The 11,220-nt window shown below is 40.3% G+C and overlaps 2 protein-coding genes and 1 pseudogene across 2 annotated transcripts; 2 read left to right on the top strand and 1 right to left on the bottom strand.

Moving 5' to 3' along the window:
* Positions 1-848: 848 nt before the first annotated feature.
* Positions 849-2,833, top strand: LOC124320299 (UDP-glycosyltransferase UGT5-like). The gene is made up of 2 exons (XM_046783115.1): positions 849-2,205; positions 2,268-2,833. The coding sequence occupies exons 1-2, from the start codon at positions 905-907 to the stop codon at positions 2,557-2,559; spliced, it is 1,593 nt and encodes a 530-aa protein (XP_046639071.1). The 5' UTR covers positions 849-904; the 3' UTR covers positions 2,560-2,833.
* Positions 2,834-3,844: 1,011 nt separating this feature from the next.
* On the top strand, positions 3,845-6,224 carry LOC124320447 (annotated as a pseudogene).
* Positions 6,225-6,354: 130 nt separating this feature from the next.
* LOC124320292 (UDP-glycosyltransferase UGT5-like) lies at positions 6,355-8,332 on the bottom strand. The gene is made up of 2 exons (XM_046783103.1): positions 6,896-8,332; positions 6,355-6,829 (listed from the first exon to the last, which is right to left on the bottom strand). The coding sequence occupies exons 1-2, from the start codon at positions 8,206-8,208 to the stop codon at positions 6,541-6,543; spliced, it is 1,602 nt and encodes a 533-aa protein (XP_046639059.1). The 5' UTR covers positions 8,209-8,332; the 3' UTR covers positions 6,355-6,540.
* Positions 8,333-11,220: the final 2,888 nt, after the last annotated feature.

Genomic DNA, 11,220 nt, shown 5'->3' with positions numbered 1-11,220 from the left:
TTTCAACCCGTTCTACAATTAATTCTAAAAGATAATAAGTAAGTAAGTAAAATAAAAAAGGAGAACAAGGATAAGGAACACCGACAACAGGAGTTCAAAACTGGTAGAGAAAGAAAACTAGTATAGTAAAATTTAGCTTTTGAATTTTATGAAAACAGTCATTGGATACAAGCATTGAAAAATCAATCAATAAAAAAGCATTGAAAAACTAATCAATAAAAAAGCATTGAAAACTTCACATTAAATCAGTCAAAAGTAAGTGAATATATGATTTGAAAATCAATGAAAAACCATTCATTTCTCAGTGATAAATTTATGCTTAGTCAGTAATAATCATGTCCCAATTTTGATGGCGATAATCATTGGATAATTAATCAAGCTAATATCCTTCAATTATCAGTGATTAATCAAAGGGGCGTTTTCATACGGGCGTGTGTACAATGTACATATTAGGCTGATTCTGACTGCATATTTCGATTCAGCGGGAAAAGTGGAGTCTAGGGTATAATTTTCATTATCACAATATCCTTGAGAAAAAAGTAAAAACTAGTGCCCTTGAAAAACCACAGCCTTTGTCAGATTGGAAAGTCTTGCATGTTTCCGGAGACGATTATGCATTCATTATTTCCAGCTTGTATTATTATGAAATCCATTTTTGATTGGAATTTCTTACGTGAATGTGGACAAGAGAAATACTATCCAGAGGGTTAGTGCTGCATTATTCCTTGTTTCTGAAACAAGGGCCGACAATTCAAGCGCCCAATCCCCTCCCCCCCCCCCCAAAGAAAAATCCTTATAAATCTATACCTGCTGGTTATATATACTCTCTGTGGGGCGATCAGTCGACGGCCATCATTCGTCTCGTTCACTTGTCAGACGATTCATACTCTCTCCTCGTGAGAAAATGGTGAGCTATTTTTGTGCAACTGCGCTCGGATTTGTTCTGTTAGTTGTGTCTTTTCGGATTTCATCCATCGTGGCTCACAATATCCTCGTCCTGTCGCCCATCACGACGAACAGTCACAGCAATTTCATCAAACCAGTGGCCAAAGCGTTGGCCGATCGCGGTCACACCGTCACTTACTGGAACGGATTGCCACCAGACAAGGAAACGTTAACAAACCCAAAGGCCAATCTGAATCTCCTCTACTCACCTGGCTTGCGTCCGTTAAACGACAACCATCAGGTCGGATACGACGATCGGCCCTTCCAACTCTTGCTGGCCATCCCCGATCGGATGGCAACTTACTGCACGGCCATCTACAGGGATCCCGTCTTCCACCAACTGATGAGCTCGACTGAGCAATTCGATTTGCTCATCATCGAGGCCCTTTTCAACGAATGTGTCTTACCTTTAGTGCGCAAATTTGACGTTCCATTCGTCTACATGGTCAGTATGACACCGTCACCGTGGCTGCTGGACGCTGTCGGTTCGTCCCTGGCGCTGGACCATTTACCGCATGCCGGGTCGAATTATGCCGACGAGATGGACTTTTGGCAGAGGACCTACAACACCATTTCCGGAATGATGATCACTTATTTTCACCGCTTTTTCGTGATCCCAGTCGTCGACCGACTCGCATCCGAGATTCTAAAATTAAACAATCAACCATCCGTTTTCGAGATCCAAAGCGAGTACATGAGCCTTATCATTTCTAATACTCATTTCAGCATTAATTATCAATTTCCAGCATCACCGGCCCTCATCCAAGCAGGTGGATTACACTGCCTTCCCTCTAAACAGCTGCCGAAAGATTTGGAATCGTTTGTCGACGGTTCCGGTGACGTTGGATTCATCATCGTCAGTTTCGGTTCAGTTCTGAGAGGGTCCGATATTTCGGATCATGTGCGCCAATTATTTCTATCGACATTTAGTAGATTACCTCAAAGGATTATCTGGAAATGGGAAGAGAAACTCGATGAAACTGATTCCATTCCATCCAACGTTAAATTGCTTCCGTGGATGCCTCAACAGGACTTACTGGGCCATCCGAAAATCCGTTTGCTCATCACCCACGGTGGACTCAACAGCAAACAAGAGGCCGTCTACCACGGTGTTCCGTTCATCGCTTTGCCCGTCTTTGCCGACCAGCCCATCAACGCCCAAAAGGCTCACGACGACGGGTACGCCATTCGACTCGATTGGGACAATTTGACGGAAGAAATTCTTTTCGACGCGATCCAGCGGATCCTGTCGAACTCGAGGTATGGTGTCCCTCAAAATCAATTCTTATTTTATTATCAGTCTAATATTTTATTTATTACAGTTACGTTGAAAGGATGAATCAAGTATCGGCTCTGATGCGTGACCAAACGGACCGTCCCCTAGACCGGGCCGTCTACTGGATCGAGTACGTCATCCGTCATCAAGGAGCGCCTCATCTCCGATCGGCTTCGCGCAAACTTTCCCTTTTCCAGCGCTGTCTCATCGATGTTTTGCTTTTCACTTTGTTTCTTCTGCTTTCTCTGTTGATTTCAGTTTTCCTCCTCTGCCGTTTAGTCCGCCAAAAAGTTCATCACGAAACAAATCTGCAAACCTCCACGAAAAAAACCGATTGACCTCGTTGTCGTAATAAGCTAATAATTAACCAATACCAATTAAAAGTATTACGTAGAATTCCTCTCACAATTTTAGAAACAAGTCATATATAATACGATTTTCCACCATCGAAAATCTTATTTTAATTCACCTAGTAGTTTAGTGGTAGTAGTCTTAAACTCCCACCCATCAACCTGGGGTTCAATTCTCATTGATTCTCATTGAAGACAACTATTTATTCACTACTCCACTTACTTTCACTTCTATGCTAAGAATCTGAGGTTACCTTATAAGAAAAGAAGAAGCGAAAGCATATACAGTTTTGAATTTATTCTTAACGAAACCAGAGTCTAATAATTCTAATTCTATTTTTTATTATTATTTTTTTTGTGGAAAAAAAATCACTAACAGCAACCTTGCTAACGCAGCGCAGGTAGCTGACAAAATGGTGGACAGGTTTAATGTTTTCTCAAAAGTTGCCACCGGAGTTATAATATTGCCACTAAGAGTTCCCATGAAGACACTGGAACGAGTATATAGTGTAGTTGTAGTTTACCACTGTGGCCCTATAAATTTGATTACATGAGCGTTAAATGGGTATCGTTTAGATAACTAAAAGGTGATAACAGGAAAACTGATGTATTCAATTTAAAAGCATTATTTAAAATTGCGATTTAAGAAGCCCTTAGAATTATTGAATGGTGAAATCGAATCGAGTCCGTTACGTGGACCATCGATTCAAAAACAAAAAGAGGTAAACAATTAGCGATGGAATAATTACGTCCCAGCAATGTCGGGGCTTTCATTTTCATTGACGTCATTTCAATCGAAAAGTTAATGACGATCGTATCTGAAAACCTTCACAAAAAAGTGACTGACCTCGACGTAAGCTATTATTAACCGATCCCAGTGTTACGTATTACCTACAATGCGACGCTACAATGTCAAATCATTTTCCCATGATTGCCGACGACCACATTATATACAAAACTCCAAAAGTTATGCAATAAAGGGAAAGGCATTTCTCTACGCATGCATACACTCACGCAGAGCCATCCATCATGTGGTCTGGTCTGACACTTGAAACAAAAGTGAGGGTATAACTTGTAATTTTTGCGGTACACAGGAAACGGGAGGGAACGTCACTTGGTGGATGTTTTGGTTGCCAATGCTTTTTATTTACCAGTTCAGCTAGATAGATGTTCATTCGATAGATGCATATAGGCAGGGAAACGTTTTACTTACAATGGCAACAGGCACAGATCAGCATCAGTTGAATTTTGAACGAACGATTCGTGATTAGAATAATTGAATTTCACCTTCTTCGTCGGCTCACGCGGCTACGTTTAAATAAATCTGACAACACCACAAACACAATAAAAATATTCAATACCGTTTTCGTCTGCTTTTTTGGGGTTGACGTTTGACAACATGACGTTACTGTCACCGCTTAATTGATTAATTGCTGAAAAATGGCAAAACTATCATTAGATTCAAATATTCGTAGTTCGGTGTTTTTATTCATAATTATGATCAATTTCCTTGTGGGTATTCCTCGCCATTATTTCTCCCTCATCATAGCCAGCCAAAAAGTCGAAGAAAGAGAGAAGTAGAAAGTCGAGTTGGGTCAATCCAGCCGAAATCAACGGATCGTTGGCGCGCTCATATTTTATAATTTAGCGAAATTTGGACAGTAGGTTTATACTGTCGAAAATAACTTATGTTCCAAATTTCGTCCATTTTGGACGATTAGTTTTTAAAATACGGCAAAATGAAAATTCGTTTTTTTCATTTTGCCGTAGTCCATTTTTCCCGTGCGCTTTTTGTTTTTTCAATTTGTAGACCCATTGTTTGCAAAACTATGTTTTTTAAATACATCTTGTTTAATCAGATTTTCAAGGGCTATCTTTTGGTTTCATTTTTTTTTTTTTTTTTTTTAGTTTAAGGTTACTATTTTCAGGGCAAAGTTTTTATACCCTCCCCTCTTCAAAAATCAATATCTCCCCCGGCTGCAAAAATTTTAACAAGCCGTTTTCACAATTATATAGAGGAGATATTCTTTTATATTATATATAAAAATGAGAGAGGTGTTATCTCTCGTTGGTTTGATTTAATTAGTTTAGTTTTAAGGTTTTTGACGAAAAATGGCGTTATTTCAGTCCCTTTCGACCTTGAGGGGCGGAGCTTCAGCTCTTTCCTGTCGCCGCTCTCAACCCCTTTATTCCCCCAGGCTAACGAGGGGAGCTTTCCTCTCCGCGCGACTTTCGAAAGGGACTGAAATAACGCCATTTTTCGTCAAAAACCTTAAAACTAAACTAATTAAATCAAACCAACGAGAGATAACACCTCTCTCATTTTTATATATAATATAAAAGAATATCTCCTCTATATAATTGTGAAAACGGCTTGTTAAAATTTTTGCAGCCGGGGGAGATATTGATTTTTGAAGAGGGGAGGGTATAAAAACTTTGCCCTGAAAATAGTAACCTTAAACTAAAAAAAAAAAAAAAAAAATGGAACCAAAAGATAGCCCTTGAAAATCTGATTAAACAAGATGTATTTAAAAAACATAGTTTTGCAAACAATGGGTCTACAAATTGAAAAAACAAAAAGCGCACGGGAAAAATGGACTACGGCAAAATGAAAAAAACGAATTTTCATTTTGCCGTATTTTAAAAACTAATCGTCCAAAATGGACGAAATTTGGAACATAAGTTATTTTCGACAGTATAAACCTACTGTCCAAATTTCGCTAAATTATAAAATATGAGCGCGCCAACGATCCGTTGATTTCGGCTGGATTGACCCAGTTGCTCCAAGTCCAACCAAGACAGGTATTGTAACTATCGCAGTCCACAGATCTGTATAGACTAAATTGACTAATTATATTTTCTCGGCTTTACAGTCAAGCGCTGGTTCGTTCTAGACTGCTGCAAAAAATGGGAAATTTTTGCCCAAGCAAGCTTTCCTGATGAGACAGCATTTTTCAACAGTGAAGATATGGGCTACTTCAAAACTCAGAAACGGGCTGCCCCCAACACCGATCCCATGACATGCTAAAGGAAATTTTACTAATATGTCCTTCCCATGATTACTATTGGTGGATGGATCAACTGGGCCTTTTCAGGATTTGTTACAAGTATAAAAACAAACATGTGTACCTGTTTATCTGTGATGTAAACTAATATGAGCATGTGTTACAGCAAAGGTGCCATTCCCACTGACTCTGAAGTTCAAACCAATGTTGCAGAGAGGAGTTGAACTGGTTTTGCTAGATGCATCATGGGTTTCATCTGCTTTGTGGTACTTCTTGAATGGATTTGGATTGTGAAGCATCTACTCTCTAGTCCTTGGAGAAAACAATGGTGAGCAGTAAATATCTTGAGATGATGAGAGAACCAAACTAACTATTTCTTGGGTCTCAATCTTTGCAGCTGCTGACCAGACCAAGGCTATGGCTGATCAAATGTCTGGTTCTGCAATGGCTATGCCTCAAGATCCCATCCCAAAGCTGCATTCAAGGAAGATTGGGAATCGCTGGAGATTGTTCAGCAACAGTGGGCCCTGGTAGCAGAGTTACTTGGTACTACCTCTCACAGCAAGACAGATTAAGCATTATAATTATAATATTCTATTATTTGTCTCTTGTGTTTATTTTGTCCGTGAATGTAGAAATAAATTCTTTTAACTCTAACAGTTTAATTTCTTTTAGACTTTCTTTCTATAACATTGCCTACATAGTCGCCATCAGAAAATTACGTTTGGTGGACATTTCCAATCCAGTTTGATTAAAATAAGAATGCTACTTATTGATATGATCTTTATACCATTGTATTTAATTGGTGAATGAAAACAATTAGAATTTCTACAAAATCATTAAAAGTAATAACGGAACATTCTTTTAAGACGTCTGAATAAATTTAGACCAATTAATAAGAGGCTCGGGTCGCCAGGGCCGGCCAGTTGGAGTTTCAACAGTGAAAGTGCAAAACATGCAGAAATCAATTCGTCTTTTTTTTCTGGCCATTCATTTTCACCCGGCAATTCGAACAGATGATGTTCCGGCAGAGGTAAAAGACTAGAAAGAAAAACGAAAGCGCCGAAAACAAGACAAAGAATAAAACGTCGAAGAGATAGCGCTGGAAAAGGGAAAGTTTGCGCGAAGCAATACGAAGGTGAGGTGCGCCCTGATGCCGGATGACGTACTCAATCCAGTAGACGGCCCGGTCCAGTGGACTTTCCATTTGATCGCGTGCCAGGGCCGATACTTGATTCATTTTCTCAGCATATCTATGACAGAAATTTGTTATTATTATGAAATTCAAACCGAATAATTTACAGCAATTTGAATTTTACTTGGGATCTGTAAGGATCCGCTGGATGGCGTCAAATAGAATCTCTTCCGTCACACTGTCCAAATCAACACGAATGGCGTACCCGGCGTCGTGAGCCTTTTGGGCGTTTATGGGCTGGTCGGCAAAGATGGGCATAACGATAAGTGGGACGCCGTGGTAGACGGCCTCTTGGTTACTAAACAATCCGCCGTGGGTGATGAACAGACGGATTTTCGGATGACCCAATAAATCCTGTTGAGGCATCCACGGGAGCAATTTGACGTTGGATGGAATGGAGTCGTTTTCCCCGGGTTGATCTTCCCATTTCCACAGAACCCTCTGTGGTAACCGAGCGAATGCGGACAAAAATATGCGGCGGAAGTTGTTCGGCATGTTGGCGCCTTTTAGGACTGAGCCAAAACTGACGATAATGAATCCAGCATCACCGGAACCGTCGACAAACGATTCCAGCTCTTCCGGCAACGTTTTAGGGGGGACGCAGTGCAATCCGCCGGCTTGGATGATGGCCGGTGACAATGGCATCTGATAATTGATGCTGGAATGAGTGTTGACAATCAATAAACTCAGGTAACGACGTTCAATCTCTTCAATGGCGGGCAGGTTTTTGCCCAACATTTTCTGAGCCATCCGATCCACCACGGGCATAACGAACCAATGACGAAGGTAAACCCCACCTATTATAGAGGAAACGGAATTGGCTGTTCGTTGCCAGAAATTCATCTCGTCAGTGAAGCTGTGAACGACATTGGGAACGTGATCGGTGGCCAGTGGCGATCCGATGGCGTTGAGCAGCCACGGCATTGGGGCAACGCCGCTCATGTAGATGAACGGCACGTCGAGGATTCGCACCAGCGGCAGAACGCAATCGTTCAAGTAGCCCTCGATGACGATGAGATCGAACTTTTCGGTCGTGTTGATTAATTGCTGAAAGGCCGGATCGTTGTAGATTGTGTTGCAATAGTTCTCCATCCGCTGTGGGAGTTGCGAGAGAAACAGAAACGGTTTGTCTCGAATGTTGAAATCCACTTGGTGATCGGTGCTGATCTTGTGCAGCACTGGCGAGCTGCTCAATGGACGGAAATGGATCGTTTGATTATTAGTCGCCATTTGCTGGTTGTTGTGTTTTAATCCGCTGTAGTAGGTAACAAAGTGGCCGCGATCGACCATCGCCTTCACCACCGGCTTGAAGAAATTGCTGTGACTGGGAGTCGTAATCGGCGACAAGAACAGGAGGTTGTAAGCTGACAATTCAGGGATCACTGATAGGCCTACCAGTAGGCACACCGTCAAACTAATCCTTACCACATATCTCATTCTCGTTCAATTTGAGCGGCACCGAGTGGCACAGTAAATGTAAATCGCTCGGTAAATCGAATTAATTTGAAGCTCGAATCAGAGGAAAGAACAAGAGACGTCCGCGGCTTTGTAACCACGAATGAACAATGGCGCTGTTCGTTTATCCTATATAGTCCACGTCGAAAAAAGTGAAAAACAGGCTAATGTTGTATTAGTACAGCAGTTTGATTTAAAATAAAAACAAAAACAAGTTCAAAATCTCGTTTGACGACTTTTGGTAGCCAGTAGCCTATTTACGATATATCTTCTATACGCCAGATATAGAAACCATAAGTGTGCTTCCCTATTCCCTATTACTACAGCATTTTTTCTTCCCATATTACAAAATTAAATATTTCTAATATTTCAATTTATTCCTACTTGTTTAATTGGTATTTATCAATGATAATGTAATCCAAGTTTCTTTGCCATTTTCTTGGGTAGTGAAACTCGAAATTTTCTGACTGATGCGATTTCTCTGCTGGCATCTTTTATTAGCACATGCCCTCAATTATGAGATAAGCTTGAAATCAAGCAGCAGAAACCGGTTATGCAAAACAAAAGTTTTAGTTAGAACTGGTTACGGAACGAAAGTCCAACTGCTACGAAAAAGCGCATTTTTGAGACAAGTTATTATTTATTCAGCACAAAGTTCGAGCCACTTCTCTGCTGTATAGCTATGGAAGTGGAATGAGCTGAACAAATAGAATTTTTCAAAATTCTTTTAAGGAAGTCAGATCGAGAGAAACTGAAAAGGTATACTAACAAAATACTCCCACTGCTATCGGTGCTGCAGCAAATCACAAAAAATCCTAAATGTAGCCTATAGTCTGTGATGTAAAGAAGACCAGTTTTATTTTTGTTTCAGAATGTGTAGATATCACAGCAATCGTGAGGTGAATTTTTGAACATACTATACTTAGGCCTACAGGTTGCAGCCCATACAATAACCCGATCGAACCCAATCATGTATAACAGCTGTGGGATAATAAGGAAATGGGCACAAAACAAATGGAACAAATTGTTGGTCTTAACTTGTCCTCATACCGGTACGAGTTTTTACTCATCCTAGCAGCAAACTTATCTCTCTGTGAAGTGAAACCGAGAATCAAAATAGAGAAAGTCTTGATTGGCGAAATTGACGTGCTGTAAAATTTAATGAGCAAGTTCTTCTACTGTTTCTCATTATAATAGGTATATGTATAAGATGCTAGTAACGACGAATAATTTCCCTTCTATAATAATAAGAATAAGTTATCCGTCAGGAAATTATTAGTTGTCGGGAATCAATGCACAAATTTTGCTAGCAATGTGATTAAAGGCCGATTAAAAGCAACTAATATCCCATCACTAACAAAAATGTCCCGGGTTTGATATCACCTTTACTTTCTAAAACACGTCGAGATTCTCAGCTGTCTGCTGTGTCGTTCACTGCGCATGCGCAGATCCGACCCTTTGCCACCTGATGTCACGAATAGGCCACCCCTCCTTTTTCAAGTGCCAGTCACGTGACCGACACTTTGGGCCTTAATAATTCGGTAAATAATTTTATTTGCTAATAATAACAAATGATAATATACGCCATTATTTTTCTTTTTAAAAATATATTTTTTGGTGTACTAAGCTCTTTTTTTTACATTTCAGGAGCCATACCCTATTCATGGATCTAACATGAACAAGTTAAAAGTTAGATTGTAATGGTATTCAAATTACCTTTGCATTTTTGACAGAGCCATATTCTATGGGTACTTTCAAGTGGCCAAGTGCTGTCACACATTTTGTGCATCCACTCTTTACAGCTGAAACACTCTTTTGCTTCCCAGGCGTCTTTCTTTTTGGAATTCAGGGGATTGTACAAAACTCTCCTGCAGTGGCAGTAGACCCTCACTTTTTTAAATTGGGAAGAAACTGAAGCTAAATAATCTTTCTTGGCGTTTGATTTAGGGAAACTAGACATAAAATTGGACTGAAGGCAGGTTTTGAGATGAATTCTCATGACATCTCTGTCATAGAAACACTCCGAAGGATGTTCCCCCATAGCCAGTGAAACAGCGTTTGCGATTGCGTGCAATCCGCAATCATTGGGGAGTTGTTGTTGGCAGGCAACATTTTGGTAATAAAAAGAATTTTCCTTTGGTCTTAGAAGCGCTGATATACATCCGACGACGTGGTCACTCGCTGTATCTCCCAAGCTATCGAAAATGGAGACAAAGTCGTCTCCTTTGCGTTTTGACGCCACAATCCAATGGTCTTGACCATCGTGGATAATTTGTATCCAGGTTTCAGAAGTAGAAGCTGGAAAATTCAAATCCCATCCGAGCGTAGTATCAAACAATCCTCCTACATAAGGAAACTGCATTTTGATCAGCGTCATAGCAGCATTGATTTGGGGAGATTCAAGCCACTGCCCTGCCACCGTCACATTTTCAATGTCGGCTTTTGACAGAATTATGTTCCGGTATCTCCTCTGTGATCCCCGTGAGTGATGGCTATGAATTGGGTTCTGAAAATGTAAAAGTAGGTAAATAATTATCCCAATAAATTCATTTAAAAATGATTTATTATACCGTCGTGTTTAGGAATAAAACATCTTCATCTGATGATTTTTCTAATGATTCAACGAGATTAGAGTTTAGATTGTCCCAGCATAAAGACGGCGTCCCATCCAAATCATGTTGCCGAGGTCTCTTTCTCCCGGTTTTTGACGATATCTTAAATAGCCAAGGATCAGAAGAGATATCTTCAAGACGTTTTTCCTGGCAAATTCTTGGAGATGTTGGAATTACTACGGAATCTTGCGACTTTTGGAGTGAATCTAGCGAATCCGAAGGGAAAGTTCTTTCATTATATAGCAAACGATTTATCCTGGGATCCAGCTGATGGTAATAGAAACTCCCATTATTTTTTTGAGAAGGTACAAGTGAATGTTGGCGTCTTCCGGGATCTACTGGAATGATTGTTTGGGTAGAATAAAGCTCAGCATCTAACGGA

This window comes from Daphnia pulicaria, chromosome 1, assembly GCF_021234035.1.
Source record: "Daphnia pulicaria isolate SC F1-1A chromosome 1, SC_F0-13Bv2, whole genome shotgun sequence".
Lineage (NCBI taxonomy): Eukaryota > Metazoa > Arthropoda > Branchiopoda > Diplostraca > Daphniidae > Daphnia > Daphnia pulicaria.
Note: the sequence above shows the minus strand (reverse complement) of the source record. Positions and strands in the feature narration are given on the sequence as shown.